General features: G+C 35.1%; 1 protein-coding gene across 2 annotated transcripts in view; it reads right to left on the reverse strand.

Moving 5' to 3' along the window:
• CSMD3 (CUB and Sushi multiple domains 3) overlaps window positions 1-19428 on the reverse strand; it is a 1245616-nt gene that overhangs the window by 767188 nt on the left and 459000 nt on the right. For both annotated transcript variants that reach the window (XM_078441978.2, XM_078441977.2), the window contains exon 6: window positions 11895-12007. In XM_078441978.2, the coding sequence (XP_078298104.1) occupies window positions 11895-12007 (113 nt within the window). The remainder of the gene's footprint in view (window positions 1-11894; window positions 12008-19428) is intronic.

Here is a 19428-nt window from a genome sequence, read left to right on the forward strand (position 1 = left end):
ATACTCTGCTCCTATCTTACATGGTTCATTTGTAAGACACTTGTCTGGTAAATATTTGATATAGTTTACTGGGAATAATTTTCATTATAATATCTACTGTATTGAAACCTATGTTAAATGGACTCCTTTTTTTAATCAACAAATAAGCACTTATACTATGTAACCAAATAAATATGAGTCTCCAACTAATTACTGTGAAAAGTTGAGATACTTTCATTTCAAATAATACCCCCCTTATTCATAATATGCTTGAAATTGCCTTCCAAGTCATTTAGTAAAACAATAAAGATGATGATGCTTCTCCTGCTGCTGCTGCTGATAATAGTAATAATAGCTAACATTTTATAGAATGCTTACTCTCTGTCAGACACTATTCAAAATGCTTTACATATATTAACTAATTTAATAACTGACATCATTGTTTTATGAAAATGTCACTTTTAATCAAGGACAGTGTATTTCCACAATTTTCACTTATTTATTCACCAAATTTGAGTCTCAATGAATTTTTGCCTTTTCTAAAAAAATACCAATTCTGCAAATTTGCAAATCTGAGGATAACTAAGGCTGGAGTTCACAGTGGATTTAACATAGGCTTTAAAAGTAAAGCCCCTAATGGTTAAGACCTGGTTCTGCTATTTTTGTAAGTTTTTTTTAATGTTTACTTATTTTTGAGACAGAGAGAGTTCAAGCAGAGGAAGGGCAGAGAGAGAGGGGGACAGAGGATCTGAAGTGGGCTCTGTGCTGACAGGAGCCCTGATGCAGGGCTTGAACTCACAAACTGTGAGATCATGACCTGAACCAAAGTCAGATGCTTAACTGACTGAGCCACGCAGGTGCCCTGGTTCTGCTATTTTCTAATGTGACGCTGGGCTTAACACTTTCTTTCAAGGACTGCAGTTACCTCAAATAGGATGTCTAAGTGAATTACACAAATATGCCCCTTTCCTTGGGTGATGCAGTATCAGGCACAGGGCTCAGCCAGAGGTTCGCGGCCCCAACCTGCCACCTAGTGTGAGTGTCCCCGTGCCAGGCAGGCTTGTGTCACTCGTGCCAGTCTTTGTTTCTGGTTTGGTAAAACAGTGATAATAATGCAGTCGATGTGAGGATTGCATGAGATAATGTGTGTGCAGATACTTTGTAAATTGTGACACACACATATGAACTTATAACATTCAAGCATTTGCTCAACATTTATTTGGCACCTATAATAATGCTAAACTCTGGGGATGCAGGGATAAAGGACACAGTCATTGTCTTTAGGGAGTTGCAAATTATAAAACCAGGTAGCTATGAAACAATTCAAAATTTGTTTCCTAGCTTTCATATAGTAGATAGAATATTTATACTGCTCATATCTTTTAATTTGCATAGAAAAGTGCTATTCTTTGAACTAAACAACACATCTTTTTAAAATCATCCAATAGTAATATACAGCAGTGTTTTGTCTTGTTTTGTTTTTTGCTGGTCACTTTAAATTTGCCATTAACCAGAAGGTCTGGAGTGATATTAAGAACACTGAATAACAGCTGGTAGGGACTAGAAGCTGTATTGGGAATATTGGTCACAAGTAGTATCTAGAAGGTGCCCTTAATAGGGCCAGCTATTAGCCACTTGCTATATTTTGGGACAATCCAGTGAGTCTTGAAAGAGATGGGGCAGTTCAGGAGCCAGGAATGCAGTTCAGATACTCTTGGACCAATGACAGAGGCTACTTATTTACCAATCAGCACTATTTCAACATTTTAATAATTTGTATGGCCATAGTGGACTAACACAGCTTTATAGCATAGATATCACATTGTCAGTTAACCTTAAACGACTCTGCAGCCTTCGATACTCAAGTCAGGTGCCGGGTGTTCTCAAGGCTTTCTTGGACCATGTATTCTCTTTCACTCCCCACATGAGCTTGCATTTTCTTAATTACAATACTTCATAAATCTTTTTTTTTAATGGAATATTCAATCATCTTTTCACATACTAGATAGGAAACTCTGAATTCTGAGACTGTGGACTATCAGAACCTAGCTCAGTGTCTACTACAAAGTAAGGGCTCAGGAATATTTTTGTCAAATAAATTTAGATGGATAGTAAATGAACAAATAAATAAATGCACCATAATACTCTCAAATGGGGTTTTGATTCAAAACATTATTTTAGTTTAATTAAATAACACTAGCTATTTGCCTGCCTCATTTATACTTCAGTTAATTAAATAACTGAAGAAAAGTTCAGGCTAAGTGATAATAAATTTATTGTCACATGAAGCCAATCCCTCCTTCCATACCTTATAGAATCATTTCCCAAAGTGTGCCTTGAGGAAGAGCAGGTCCTATATAAGCCTGAAAGGTCTTATTTGCTTAAATTAAAAAAACTCAATATAAATTTCTTTAACCCAGTGTTTCTGGAGCGTTGTGGACTCCCAAATTGACCCCTGTGTGACCACCATTGCCATATAACTCTACACTTCAGGAAAATCATAGTATTATCTTTATCATTTGAAGGAAATTTGTTTAAATTACCTTTTACTATTTCTGGATATCTGTGAATTTGAATTTAAAAAGTCTAGGAATTTTAATTTTATGACCTTATTTTTGAATGGCAGAGTAAAACTGCCTGTAAAATGAATGTAAGGTCCACAAGTGTTGCTTCAGACTCCATTTTTCATGCCAACATGGAAGAATCAATCATATACAGTGTGTTTGATTCCTTGTATTTTTGTGCTTGATTGAAGCCCTTTGGAGGCCATCTTGTACAATTATTGAATCATTACTAAACACAAAATTACCTGTTCAATATACTTGTCATTGCAACAGAATTTATAAAACACTGAATTCTGTTTGTTAAACACCAACTTAATCAATTATCTTTTGTTACATATTCATGCTTAGGTGATGTAACAAAATTGCCCTCACTAGAGACAATAAATGTTAGCACTTAAGAATTTTTTTTTAAATTTAATGTTTATTTATTTTTGAGAGACAGAGACAGATTGCAAGCAGGGGAGGGGCAGAGAGAGAGGGAGACACAGAATCTAAAGCAGGCTCCAGGCTCTGAGCTGCCAGCACAGAGCCCAACGTGGGGCTCAAAGTCACAAACTGCGAGATCATGACATGAGCTGAAGTTGGTCATTTAAACTACTGAGCCTCCCAGGCAACTCTAAGAATTCTTAATGGGAGTAAAACTCTATCATATATATTTATATACAAATGAATACTAAGTAGAACAATATTTGATCACCATGAGGTACTACCATAAAATGATGGCAATTTTGGTAATCTACCAGATGTACTTTGAAATACAAGAGATTCAAACAATTATAGACAAAAAATATTATTCATGAATTCATTACATTATAAAAGTTTTGAATACTTGATAGAAATTACATTAACTAAAATAACTAGTCCAGAGTTGGTTGGGATAATAAAGATAGCAATTATAGACTTACATATTTTTTAATCAATTTGCAATTGTAAATATAGCTTAAATAACAGCACAGAGGGGCGCCTGGGTGGCGCAGTCGGTTAAGCGTCCGACTTCAGCCAGGTCACGATCTCACGGTCCGTGAGTTCGAGCCCCGCGTCAGGCTCTGGGCTGATGGCTCGGAGCCTGGAGCCTGTTTCCGATTCTGTGTCTCCCTCTCTCTCTGCCCCTCCCCGTTCATGCTCTGTCTCTCTCTGTCCCAAAAATAAATAAAAAACGTTGAAAAAAAAAATTAAAAAAAAAAAAAATAACAGCACAGAAATCAGTACAGAATATTTTTAGACTTATGTAGGAAATATAATATGTATATTTCTTTGAGGAGATTAATTTTGAACTTAATAGGCTATTTTGAAAATCTAAACTGTTTAAATCTAAATCTAGATAATTTTAGATTAAATCTAAAATATATTAATCTTGATACTGTGGATTTTATTCATTCTTTGAATCCTTTGGATCGCTTTGATTTAAGAGAAGTCTTATAAAACTTTGACTAAATATTATATTTCTAAAGTTCATATCTAGATATTAGTCTTGAGAGTTCTATTATGGTGAAAGAGATTATGAAACATAAATTTCAAATAGTTCCCCTTCCAGATCAAGAGGCAAAACTGGAAGACCTAGTTAATAGAGCTTTATAAAATCCATGATTAGTGAAAACTCAGGACATGATGTAGGAAAAAAAAAAGAATAGCTTTCCTGCCATCCAATAGGAACAGAAAGCCTAAGCTGCCTTTTTCTGTAAAAACTCTCACGGAGGATGGAGGTTAGTTAGAGATAGTACAAGAACCTATATAAACTTGTTAAGCTACATTTACTAAAGAGATTAATTCTAAAATCTTACAGCACTGACTTATAGAAAAATGTAAGCCCCTTAGAGACATACCCAGATTCAGCAGAGCACCAGGGTAAAATGTGTCCAACAAGTGGGTAATTTTATACTTTATCAATGGATGGATACTGGGTGGCAGATAGGTATGAATGAGTTAACACAGAGCCTTGCTCAGTAAAGGAAAAAAAGAAAAGGAATGTATAGTAGAAAATGAGGTTTAAAGAGCTTTAGCTAAAGAGTAGACGGGAAGACCCCGCACAAGGTGCCATGGAGTAGGGTCAGAAAGTAGACAACTGACCAAGCTTAAACAGCATGCCATGAGTTGCCCCGTGGACACCAGCAGTAGATGTCTACAGGATTCTAAAGTACCAAGAAGTGACATCTCCACTGAAACTGGTTACTATTTGTGATTGAGAGCAAGAGTAGTCTATTCCGTCCCATCACTATGAGGGCTCATAGGCTATCACTTATATCTAAAAGTTTTCTTTAAAAAAGAAGAGGCTGATCTAATCCCTAAAAGTTTGAGCTTTGCCCCAAGAAAGGTGAGTTAACACAAGAGAGACATTTTTCCTAGAAAAGATTGGCAAATTTATTCTATTGTTTGCAGAAAAGTATGAGCCACATTAAAATGTTATACCAAAATGAATTTTTGTCAGTTTGATGGTTATCAAGCACTATATTTTAAACCTACTATATGTTTTAGAAAGTATTACTCATATTACAATTGGATATTTGACAATTATCTCCTATTTATAGTAGTTGTTGTATTTAAAAATAGTAATCTAAGTCACAATCATTTTAATAAGATATTTCTGGATTCTCACAAATTCCATGAGATTGTAACATAAGGTTAATATAATTTGCCTTTCACTTTTTAAAGTATGTCAACAAAGGATTTATATAAATGGATTAAGCAACAGCCTAAAAAAGAACACTTAGCAAACAGTAAAGATTTTTTTAAGCATTAAAAATTTTTTTAAAGAATCAATAGAAATACTGGCTTAGGAAAGAACACTTAGCAAATGTAAGCATTAAAGATATTTCTTTAAAATAACAACTACGATATTTTCCTCCACTGTAAGTCATTCTCATATCAATGTTATCAAGATTGATTCAATTCCTTAGAAAATAATGTAAATTTTATAACAATCTCCATATAATCTTTAATATGCTTATTTCTGTGACTATTTCTTAAGCACACATGTCCTTTCTCTTTCAATTTTCTGGCTGTACTTTGCATAAAAACCATTTATCACCTGTTTTAAAGTGATTCTCTTATTCAGAATCTGAATGTAATGTTTCCAAAATATTTTCTCATAAATGATGACCATCAATAATTCTAAGTAGTCTACATGTTAATGCATATAGTTAACTCACAACCAGAATGAAAGGATTATAAAACAGCAAGGTGGGATAAAGGAAATATTATTCCTAATATTCTACTTTATATCTAAAATCTCATTTTATATATTAAAACTATGGTCCAACTCTAAATACAGTCAGGCATATGGCTTAATTTTAATTCATAAATGTTAAAATGTTTAGCAAGATAAAAGTATTTTGCTAGAAATGCTTATGTTTGACTAAAGTTAAGCAAAAATTAGTCACTAACATTGTGTTTCTTATATACAATGCTTTACTTGAACTCATAAGTTGTGTTTCACAGCAAAATGTCTACGTTTGAGAAATTTGAAATGAAATGACAATTAACCAGCTTATTGTCAAACACACCCATAATTTCTGAACAGAATTTTGGGCTGGGGATATATAAGAAGATTGGAAAATTAGTTTTAAGGATGGGAATGAAAAATTATATAAAGTTAGTTATGGAAGAATTCAATTCTATCATTATCGACTAATGCAGTAAAAGGACTTAAATGTTATATTGGCAGGGACTATAAAACATACATTTACATCACAGGGGAAAATACTATCAGAGAGTTTTTAATGGTTCTTTTAGACAGACCAATGGTTATTTCGCCATTTTGACTATTAAATATCTTCATTATCTCTGCTGGCTGTGTAAACATTGTACTAATTACAACAATGAACTCTATAGACCAGACAAGTTTATAAAGCAAGAAATAAAAGAAGGTTTTTTTAAGGAAACTCACAATAAAATTTAAAAGAACAAAAAGAGAATTTCCAGATGAAAGTAATTATTTAGCAATGAAAGAGACTTGAAGAGAAAAAAAGTGATGTTCATAATAAAATCAAAAGGAAATAATGTATAGGATTAGAAGTTATTCTCAAACACTTCACCAATGAAACTCAACATCCTACTCTCTCAAAACTCACTAAATGAACATAATTTACTTCCTAAGCTTAAACTAATGCATTTCATCTAATATATGAAAAAGGGATTGAGATAATTCAAACATAGTTTATGAATTTTTCACTTATGCACTAAAAAAATACCTACTATAAAACATATGTACATACATAGATGTGCATGTGTGTGTGTGTGTGTGTGCATGTGTGTGTGTGTGTATAACTTCTTGAATTGTGCTAAAAAGCCCTGTTCATTGTCTTCACCAGGAAAGTCACTTAACTGTCCCTGTCCAACATTCCTATTACAGTAAACTACTTACACTGAAACTATCCAAACCAAAAGTTTTGATCTTCTCTTACTATGTCACACTCTCACCTCCAACCTTGAAATAAGAAGACTCTCACTGATGGTGATCAAATTCGAGGAGTTTGTGATCACAAATGATTCCCTGTGCTTTATTAAAAACGGATATATAAAGGTTCCACAAGAAACTGATGCTTTAGCAAAATTAGAAAGAAATATATTAAACAGATTGCTTTGATGTTATGCTCCATTTTTAAATGTCAACTATATTATTTTAATAATTATGTTGTAAAGAGGAAACTGCTTCTCCTCATTTTTTTAAGTCACATTTTAAAATTGAGTTCTAAAGAAAAGTGCTTTTTTCGCTGGAGAAATTTAGACACGTGCTTATAAAACGTAGCATTTTTCATTTTACATGTGTTTCCTGGATTCAAATTTATGTTTGATCACAATTGTTAAACTATTTCTACTTCTTGGTTAGAAAGTGTGTTTCTCATCCATTTCATGTGGTTGATTATTTATTTCCACTGAAGAATCTTTGTTTACTGCATGTCTGACTTTTGCTCATAGAAATCTTAATACACTTCGATTTGCACAATAATTATGTGTCTGACAAGCATGACTTTTTTTTTTAACTGATGGAGAAACCAAGGCTCACACAACTCAGACAGCGATTAGGTACCTCACAATTCAACCCTTATCTTCTGATTCTAAGTCTATTTTTTTCCTGACATACTATCCTGGGTCCCTGATAATCTTATTTATCTTTGTTCAATAACTCTGCACTCACATTTATGTCAAAACATTTCCAAATCTTAAAAAATGGAGTACCATTTGAAAGTTGTTTTTCACTTAAATTATGTGTGTCTAAAATGCCACGGGCCTCTGTGTAACTGAGGTTTATGGCAGTGCATTTTCAATACAATTTGAAAGCCTCATTCATTATGTTTTTGTCACCAAAAAGACACACAGTTGATCCCAAAATGGTGACAACTCTTTGAGAAATGATATAATAAAGTATTTTACCTCATAACTTTAAAATATACTGTATTACTATAGATGTATCTTTGTTAAAATGGAAATAAGTATCTATAAAATATTAACCTGCATAAGAAGAATCAAATAAACAAAATTATGGGAAAAAGGGGTAAATTAAAAATGTGATAAAATCTGTAAGAATTTAGAAAACTTTGCCAATCTATAATATAGAAAAATTCATATATTTGGATATTTGGAATTGATTATATTGTTGTAATTCCTAAACTTACATGCCGAAGACAATTTAGTGAATATCTATAGCTACAGAATCTTTGCACATTAAAAAATTAGATATGCTGAACAACTTAAAATGAAAAGTGTTGTAATAGTATTTCATACTTGAATAATTGAGACTTATGGATAAAAAAATAATACTTTTAAATAAACATCATCTAGAGGTACAGTTTTCTGGATTGGACAATTGAGTGTCATCTGAAAATCTAGTTCCAATTTAGAAAATAAGAACACATGCTCATATTCACAGAAATGGAAAATAAAAAGATTTCAGGTTTTTAATTAAAAACAAATGACAATGCTATGGAGGTTTCAATAAATAAATATGAGAACTTCCAAACACCACAGTTAAAGAAAAGTTACACCACTTACACGTGAAGAAGCACATCCAAGTTCTCATTAGAAGAGTTTTAATGAAACTTGAATAAAGCAAGAATTTACAAAATAAAAACTAATATAGTGAAATGAAACTGAAACGAGTTTTTTTTGGGGGGGGAGAGTTGAAAATTAAAGAGGAAAAAATTTAAAACCACAGTAGAGATAATAATAGAGTTTTCAAAGAAGGGTTTTCCAATATAAATAAACTCAGAGGGGAAAAAAGAGATTGTTTGTTTATTTTAGATAGAAGTGGACAATATTCAGTGTGGGATCTGGGGAGGCATAAGCTATTTGCATATCAAAGGCATTTTATTTAAATCAAGTCTTTTCTTAGTTTTTTTGAGTTAGAACAGAACTGCATTTATTAGTGTGTTATCCACAACCTCTACTTAACCCTATTTAAATTATAACATCTAAACCAATCATGAAGCTGGCTTCTAACACAATTTAAAGGAGGCTCTTTTGAGGAAAGCATGTCAGTGTGACTCCATTATGGGACACATTATAAAACACAAATGCCATTCATTCAGGAACCTTTAATAAGCTTGCAGTTACTTTTCATGATATTTTATAAAGAACACAGGTTAAACAGAAATGCCATCAGGAAAATAATCAGTCTTCGGAAACCTAGAGTTTCAATAAAACATTAAATGAATTAAAAAAGACAGCTCAATAATAATCATTAAGTACTCAGTAAGTATTGAGTACACCACTAGGGGCACCCGGGCGGTTCAGTCGGTTAAGTGACCGACTTCAGCTCAGGTCATGATCTCAAAGGTTCCTGAGTTTGAGCCCCACGTCAGGATCTGTGCTGATAGCTCAGAGCCTGGAGCCTGCTTCAGATTCTGTGTTTTCCTCTCTCTCTCTGCCGCTCTCCTGCTCATGCTCTGTTTCTCTGTCTCTCAAAAGTAAGTAAATGCTAAGAAACCATACCTCATGGAGACCTGGCTGTGACTTTCGTACAGTACATTCCATAATTTTTTTCTCTTTAATTGATTTTAATCTAGATACTGCTAAAATTAAATGGTAGCGTGGTACAATGTAAATTAGCATGATTACTGTTTCTTGCTAGGGCGTGTATTTCAGCATGTCAGAATTATGAATTTTACAGCTATCTAAGTTAGCTTATTATTTACTTTTTAGTCCAAATTTCTTTATTTGCTTATAATCTCAAGAATTGCTTTAACTGAATTTATGTTGTCTAGGTAAAATAATATTTGGACATAATCAGGCCTAAATCAGGAAAGTTTTAACAGGATCTATGTAAAGGTGGGTTTTTATATTATAAACTTTTCCATGATCATATAAAATCAGAGCTTCCATTTTCTTAGACCACTTTATTTCTTCTATATTTTATAGATACAGATTACACCAAAAATCACCCTCTTTTGAGCTCTTTTTTTCCTGCAGAAAATAGAAAAAAAAGTCATACCCCCTAAAACACTTGCTTTCTATTTTACTACAGTGAATTCATTGTTATGTTCTTATTTGGTCCTGAAATTAGATAGGCAACGCTAGAAAATCAAATTGAATCTGAAGGTACTATTAAAGTCAGTGTAAGATCAGCGAGTAGAATACTGAAAATAATTAAATACACAAATCTACTGGCAGCTTTGCACCATTGCCTTATAATGCAAAACAACGCTATCTAAAGATACCAGTTTCGTGAACATAAAGCAAATAAAAAGTACCCTTTTATTTTTGAGAAAGGAGATCATTTTTTTCCTCCAGGTTGTACACATAAATATGAAATAATTGCTACCTTATTTCTATTCAGATAAGGAAGAGGACCATCTGACTGAAAGATTTCATGAATCTAGTAGAAAAGATCACCACATGAGTCAAAGATGATAGTCTTTTGAGTTTCTGCTGTGCCATCTGCTTTACTCATTGCTGAGGGGGAATTAGAGACATAAAATCATGTGGCTGGAAAACTCCACAAAGGAAGGGGTCAACCCAGAGATAAAGAGGCTCCACAATATTATTGTTTTTTCAATAAACACTTCCTCTGATTCCCTAAGTACGCAACAAATTTAGAAACTGAAATTGGAAATGCAGCAAAATATTATTTCAAATTTAAAGTGACACTGACTGAAATTGGTAAGATTCAAGTTTCTATGCCCTGGACAGTTATTTTTAATAAAATATATAAAAATAATTTTCTATGCATATTTAATTTTCAATTTTAAAATACAGTATTTTATAATGATTAATGTATTCTATTATGAGAAATACATAGACTTGAGAACATATTTGCATCCATGCTTCCATTCAAATTAACTACATTAGCAATAGAAATTATAGATTTTTCTACAGTGGGTCTTGCCTAAAATATTTACTTTTAAGTTATTATCATTGGGATTTTTATTACAGTGATATCCAATATATTATTATAAATGTCAAAATACCAATGACATTAATCTGTTACTACTATTGTCAGAAATCCTATTGATAGGACAGCTATAGCTAGGTTACTGGTCTTCAAAATATAAATTAAGTGTTGAAATTTGTATTCCAGAAAACAGTATGTGGCCTAATAACATTTTAGGTATTAACTCTAAGCTGCCTCAAGTCACCATATTAAAGTTGAAAGTGCCTAAGACTTAAGACTACTAAAAAGGAAAGCATTAAAAAAACAAAACAAAAACAAAAACAAAAAAACAGATAAATGGAAAAATGTAACTGGGGCACTGCTCACGATTCCATTAACAGTAGCTGATACACTACTGAGAATGAAATTATTTATTTACATAAGTAGTCTGAAGATAAAGTACACTAAGCCTACATAATATTACTAAACATTATAGAAGTCAAATTTTCATTAACACTCCATATTCATAACAATTTTGTTCTAAACCAAGAGTGTTTTCAAGCTACTACATCAAATACTGTATCTCACTCATTCAAAATTATGCCTGCTAATAAAAATTGTTAGGATAATAATCCTAACAAGCTTTATTAAACTAGCAATAGCAAACACTGTATATGAAAATGGATTTCATTTGATGGAGAGCCTATTCACAACTTCAGGTTTTCTGCAGTGTTCTGTGGTGCAGATTTAGGAAGCATGTCCGATTGCTGAAGCACTTTATTAAAGGAAAACATATCTGTTACATACTACTTTTTAGAGGTCGTAATACTCTTCATTTAGAACACTGTGCTATAAAAACCAACTAACTTTTCTATTGTAATTTAGTTATTATCACATTGTTGCCTCACCAAGTGAATGACCATTTTGACTTATTCAAATTACCATTTATTAAGGCACAAGATATTTTGCTTCTATCGCAAAATGCAGCTGTATATACCAAAATCATTTCACAAATCAAAAGAGGCAAAGGTATTCATTAAATGTACCTTGATATGGAGCACTAAATCCACGATATCGGTGATTGCTGTCTGTAACAAAATGCAGTCTGAGCCAGTTTTTGTTGCTGATAATTGGTGGTGGTATATTCATTCCAGATAACCTGAGTTACGGAAGACAACAACAACAAAAAATCGTTAAAAACTTTTCAGCAGTAAATGTTTTCACTGAATTAGGACCCCCAAAAATGTCTACCTGTACCCAATATTTATGACTTTGCATTTTTAATTGTTTCGGCATAAAATAGTTATTTTATGTATTGGAGAGTCAATCATCGAACAGTGTCATTCCAAACATGTGCTGTTCTAAGCAGGCCACATTTATTAACAAAATAAACTGTGAACTGGGTATGATTTTTGATTCACCCAAATGTATTGCCTAGGTAATAATAAACATAATGGAGGCTGAGCTAATGGTGCTGGTCATTATGCTCCTCAAGTACATATTGATACAGCATAGTTAGAAAATAGATATACTTTTTCCATCTAATATATTTTCAATAATTTACATTTGATGGCAAATTTCCCAATTTCTTTTCACAGGGCAAGCACTCATTTAATGGGATTTTACAATACTATAAATTTTCATGATTAGCTTTCATTATAACATATACTTCTATAATACATCAGAGGTCTGCCCCAATTGATAGACACAAAACAGATTGTATTTTAAATGTGTATTTATTCTCCATATATATAGTCACAATGGTACCATTTCATAGTTTCCTTACACAGGGTGCTCAAAACAAAACTTTGAAACTATGCCCCAGATACTGGTCATGGTCAACATATGAAGTAACTCTCTTGCTCTGTATCTTTTGAAGACTTCCAGAGTAGCAGTTTCTCATTTCATTTGATGAAGGGATATTACCCTCATATACCTAGTCATTTAAATCCTAGGTCTGTGCCATAAAACCAAGGTAAAAGATCCTCAAAAAGCAAGACTACTACCTAGTGAAGAAGAGGTCTTCATTAAGGTTTCCTAATAACCAGTATATGATTTATCCTTATTATTCTTCAAAGCCTTCACTTTTCTTCATCAGAAGACAAAACAGCTTGTGCGTGTGTACGTGTGTGTGTGTGTGTGTGTGTGTGTGTGTGTGTGTGTGTGTGTTGGGGTGGGGGGTTTGATTACAGCTCTTCTCTCAGTACTTTGCAGGCAGTCATTCTTGGGAACCACTAGGGGGAGATTAAATAGGCTTTGTACACATTATTCAGTGGCGAGGTGTATAAATGGTGATGCAAGGACCCTTTATCCCACACCGTCTCTCATTTCTCCCCAAAACCCATCTTTCCCAAGATGTTTGGGAATTAGCCATCACTTTTTGTGGATAACTATCTGCCATGCATAGAAATATGAATACATCTTTTTTTAACGTTTATTTATTTATTTTGAGGGGGTAGGGGGTGGAGAGGGTGGGGGAGAGAAAGAGAGAATCCCAAGCAGGCTCTGCACTGTTAGTGCAATCCCATGGACTGTGAGATCATGACCTGAGCCAGAATCGAGAGTCCAGCCTTTAACCAACTGAGACACCCAGGTGCCCCTGAATTAAACTTTAATGAATCATTGTGGGCCCAGGTATATGCAAAGGTATATAGAATGCTCTTGGCAATGTCACTGTGTAATCTGATGCTTTTGATTCTAACATGAACAAGATGGGTTCTATCACATAGATTTCTCATCTGTCCTGCTTTGGAATGCATCTTCTTTAATGTTTCCCTATTAAGGCCCTATTTTCTCTTTTCAGAGGGGTGATTCTGCTAATTGGCACAACTGGCTCCTTTTTTTATATCTGAATTTAGCAAAAAAATATGCAGGTAATATACTTGTGTAATTTTAAGACTCAAATTTTAAGGTTTTACTTCTTTACTCTCAAAATTTTCCAGGTGATGTTTATTTTTGTTTGCTTGTTGGTTGGTTTGGTTCAAAAGCAATTCAATGAAAAAGTATTTATATGTGATACAATTATATTTTCAAGAGAATAGCATGTTCCATGCCAGATTTTGATTTACAATTTGGTTCTCTTCAATTCCTTGATTCAATGCCCATAAATACCCATTAGGGAAAGTTTAAATTATTTTTGACAGGTTGTACACATTTCTAAGTATAATGAGACCATAATACATGGATGGTTGCAACACATTAAAGTACAGAGTTTGGAGAGAGGCCCTTAGAAGATCCACTAAATGAGAAACAACTCAACAAGGACATCAAGAAAAGTCAGAGAGGAAAGAAGATGAAGCAGACAATAAAAAGGATAAACTTCCCATCTTTCCCAGGGACAGCAAAGATAATTTCAGCAATAGAGTACAGGAAAGGCAAGTAATAAGCTACTATAGAACTATATAGTTTGTAACCTGAATTCACCTTCAGCAACTGAGAAAGGTGGGAATAAAGAGCTGCAGTAGCCAGCGGCATAATGCACGAGATGGAGCAAATAATGGTAATTTAACAGGACGATTTAAGAAGACATTCCTGACAGTCTCAATGTGTCAGTTTATGAAGCATCACTGTAGGTAAGCCAAGACACCAAACCAGAAAGCAAGGGCACCACAGCATCTCTCCCTCTAGTATCTCACATTATTTGAAGATAATGTACACAATATGGTTTTGTTTATGTCTTATGGAACAAGCAGGTAAATGCACGTAGAGATTTCGTTGCCATATTTCATGTTATCAGGACATCTTGCAAATGGAGGATTGAGATTAAATGCTGCCTAGAAAGATTCCATCAAATTAATTTAGATAATTAACTTCTTAAATACTAAAGGAGATATTTCCTAAACATAACTCATTATCGCTATGTCATATCACCATGGTCATTTGAAGGTAAGCATATATGCATTTGTTCTAGCATAATGTCGGTGAGAATCATCTCTCTGTAATGAAGAGACTAAGTGCATTCAACAGTTATTTACTGAGCACTTACTATAAGATAAACACCTGATACTAAGGGTATAGTAGTAAATACAGTAGTAAATAAGACAAAGAAGATCCATAATCTTGCAAAATGAAAATAAAGAAGGTAACATAAATAAATCAATAAGATAATTTCAGACAGTGGCAAATGATGCACAAAAAATATGAGAATAGAGGTGAAGATGGCAGTGTAGGAGGACACTGGGCTCACCGTGTCCTGCTAATCGCTTAGATTGCACCCACATCTGCCTAATTTACCCAGAAGACTGCCAGAAGACTAGCAGAACAGACTCTCTGGAGCCAAGCATAGACGAGAGGCCCGCAGAAGAGGGTAGGAAGGGCGGAGAGGCGGTGCACGCTTCATGGACTGGCGGGAGGGAGCCAGGGCAGTGGAGGGGCAACCAGCCCACCCGGCAAGGCAGAGCCCCCGAGTCTGGCTTGCAAAAGCGGAGGGGCCGGAGGGAGTGTGTTCTGACAGCCAGCAGGACTTAACATCTGGAATGTTATAAGTCAACAGCTCTGCTCTAAGAGCAGGAGGGCTAAAGGACAACGGGAGGGAGAGTTGTTGAGCCCCAGACAACAGAACTCAGCTTGGCGGGGAACAAAGGCGCTCGCCACCGCCATCTCCCTCGCCCATCCCCCAGCCAAAATCCCAAAGGGAACCAGTTCCCCTCACGAGCTTGCTTGCACCGCACAAACACCCAATGCCGTGCTTCTGCAGATCCATCCCTCCGACAGGTCTGCCTCTTTCCCGGTGTCACAGGGACCCTCCTAAAGCAGGCCACCAAAGGCAAAGCAAGCGGAGCCTGCCCCTTCCGCCCCTGTGCACCTTGCGGATCCACCCTGGCTAAGACACCAGACACCCTCGAAGCAGCACAAGCCTGGCAGTGTGCAAGTAGCCCAGACAGAGGCCACATCACTCCATGGTGAGTCCTGCCCCTGGGAGAGGGGAAGATAAGGTACACACCAGTCTGACTGTGGCACCAGCAGTGGGCTGGGGGCAGACATCAGGTCTGACTGCAGCCCCGCCCACCAACACAAGTTACTCCAGACAGCACAGGGGAAGTGCCCTGCAGTTCCACACCACCCCAGGGACTATCCAAAATGATGAAACAGAAGAATTCTCCTCAAAAGAAACTCCAGGAAGTAGCAACAGCTAACGAACTGATCAAAAATGATTTAAGCAAGATAGCAGAAAATGAATTTAAAATAATAGTCATAAAATTAATCGCTGGGCTTGAAAAAAGTATAGAGGACAGCAGAAAATCTATTACTACAGAGATCAAGGGACTAAGAAACAGTCAGGAGGAGCGAAAAATGCAATAAATGAGCTGCAAAATAAAATGGAGGCGACCACAGCTTGGATTGAAGAGGCAGAGGAGACAATAGGTGTATTAGAAGATAAAATTATGGAAAAAGAAGAAGCTAAAAAAAAGAGAGATAAAGAAATCCAGGACTATGAGGGGAGACTTAGAGAACTAAGTGTCATAATTAAACAAAATAACGTACGCATAATTGGGATTCCAGAGGAGGAAGACAGAGGGAAAGGTGCTGAAGGTGTACTTGAAGAAATAATAGCTGAGAACTTCCCGGATCTGGGGAAGGAAAAAGGCATTGAAATCCAAGAGGCACAGAGAACTCCTTTCAGACATAACTTGAATCAATCTTCTGCACAACATATCATAGTGAAACTGGCAAAATACAAGGATAAAGAGAATTCTGAAAGCGGCTAGGGATAAACATGCTCTAACATATAAAGGGAGACAGATAAGACTCATGACAGATCTGTCTACTGAGACTTGGCAGGCCAGAAAGGAATGGCAGGAGATCTTCAATGTGATGAACAGAAAAAAAATGCAGCTGAGAATCCTTTATCCAGCAAGTCTGTCATTTGGAATAGAAGGAGAGATAAAGGTTTTCCCAAACAAACAAAAACTGAAGGAATTTGTCACCACTAAACCACCCCTACAAGAGATCCTAAGGGGGATCCTGTGAGACAAAGTACTAGAGACATCGCTAAAAGCATGAAACCTACGGACATCACAATGACTCTAAACCCATATCTGTCTATAATAACACTGAATGTAAATGGATTAAATGCGCCAACCAAAAGACATAGGGTATCAGAACGGATAAAAAAAAACAGGACCCATCTATTTGCTGTCTACAAGAGACTCATTTTAGACCTGAGGACACCTTCAGATTGAAAGTGAGGGAATGGAGAACGATCTATCATGCTACTGGAAGTCAAAAGAAAGCTGGAGTAGCCATACTTATATCAGACAATCTAGACTTTAAATTAAAGGCTGTAACAAGAGATGAAGAAGGGCATTATATAACAATTACAGAGTCTATCCATCAGGAAGAGCTAACAATTATAAATGTCTATGCGCCGAATACAGGAGCCCCCAAATATATAAAACAATTGATCACAAACATAAGCAACCTTATTGATTAAAATGTGGTAATTACAGGGGACTTTAATACTCCACTTACAACAATGGATAGATCATCTAGACACAAGATCAATAAAGAAACAAGGGCCCTGAATGAAACACTGGATCAGATGGACTTGACAGATATATTTAGAACTCTGCATCCCAAAGCAACAGAATATACTTTCTTCTTGAGTGCACATGGAACATTCTCCAAGATAGATCACATACTGGGTCACAACAAGAATTGAGATCATACCATGCATACTTTCAGACCACAATGAGATGAAGCTTGAAATCAACCACAAGAAAAAGTCTGGAAAACTTCCAAAAGCATGGAGGTTAAAGAACACCCTACTAAAGAATGAATGGGTCAACCAGGCAATTAGAGAAGAAATTTAAAAATATATGGAAACAAATGAAAATACAACAATCCAAACGCTTTGGGATGCAGCGAAGGCAGTCCTGAGAGGAAAATACATTGCAGTCCAGGCCCATCTCAAGAAACAAGAAAAATCCCAAATACAAAATCTAACAGCACACCTAAAGGAAATAGAAGCAAAACAACAAAGACACCACAAACCCAGCAGAAGAAGAGAAATAATAAAGATCAGAGCAGAAATAAACAATATAGAATCTAAAAAAAACTGTAGAGCAGATCAATGAAACCAAGAGTTGTTTTATTGAAAAACTACAAAAATTGATAAACCTTTAGCCAGGCTGCTCAAAAAGAAAAGGGAGATGACCCAAATAGATAAAATCATGAATGAAAATGGAATTATTACAACCAATCCCTCAGAAATACAAGCAATTATCAGGGAATACTATGAAATATTATATGCCAACAAACTGGACAACCTGGAAGAAATGGACAAATTCCTAAATTCCCACATACTTCCAAAACTCAAACAGGAAGAAACAGAAAGCTTGAACAGACCCATAACCAGCGAAGAAATTGAATCAGTTATCAAAAATCTCCCAACCAATAAGAATCCAGGACCAGATGGCTTCCCTAGGGAATTCTACTAGACTTTAAAGCAGAGATAATACCTATTCTTCTCAAGCTGTTCCAAAAAACAGAAAGGGAAGGAAAACTTCCAGACTCATTCTATAAAGCCAAAATTACTTTGATTCCTAAACCAGACAGAGACCCAGTTTAAAAAAAAAAAAAAAAAAAGAGAACTACAGGCAATATCCCTGATGAATATGGATGCAAAAATTCTCAATAAGATACTAGCAAATCGAATTCAACAGCATATAAAAAGAATTATTCACCATGATCAAGTGGGATTCATTCCTGGGATGCAGGGCTGGTTCAACATTTGCAAATCAATCAATGTGATACATCACATTAATAAAAGAAAAGATAAGAACCATATGATCCTGTCAATCGATGCAGAAAAAGCATTTGACAAAACTCAGCATCCTGTCTTAATAAAAACCCTTGAGGACGTCGGGATAGAAGGAACATGCTTAAACATCATAAAAGCCATTAATGAAAAGCCCACAGCTAATATCATCCTCAGTGGGGAAAAACTGAGAGCTTTTTCCCTGACATCAGGAACACGACAGGGTTGTCCACTCTCACCGCTGTTTTTTAACATAGTGCTGGAAGTTCTAGCATCAGCAATCAGACAACAAAAGGAAATCAAAGGCATCAAAATTGGCAAAGATGAAGTTAAGCTTTCACTTTTTGCAGATGACATGATATTATACGTGGAAAATCTGATAGACTTCACCAGAAGTCTGCTAGAACTGATACATGAATTCAGCAAAGTTGCAGGATACAAAATCAATGTACAGAAATCAGTTGCATTCTTACACACTAACAATGAAGCAACAGAAAGACAAGTAAAGAAACTGATCCCATTCACAATTGCACCAAGAAGCATCAAATACCTAGGAATAAATCTAACCAAAGATGGAAAAGATCTGTATGCTGAAAACTATGGAAAGCTTATGAAGGAAATTGAAGAAGATATAAAGAAATGGAAAAACATTCTGTGCTCATGGATTGGAAGAATAAATATTGTCAAAATGTCAATACCACCCAAAGCTATCTACACATTCAATGCAATCCCAATCAAAATTGCACCAGCATTCTTCTTGAAGCTAGAACAAGCAATCCTAAAATTCATATGGAACCACAAAAGGCCCCGAATAGCCAAAG

This window comes from Panthera onca, chromosome F2, assembly GCF_046562875.1.
Source record: "Panthera onca isolate mPanOnc1 chromosome F2, mPanOnc1 haplotype 2, whole genome shotgun sequence".
Classification (NCBI taxonomy): Eukaryota; Metazoa; Chordata; class Mammalia; order Carnivora; family Felidae; genus Panthera; species Panthera onca.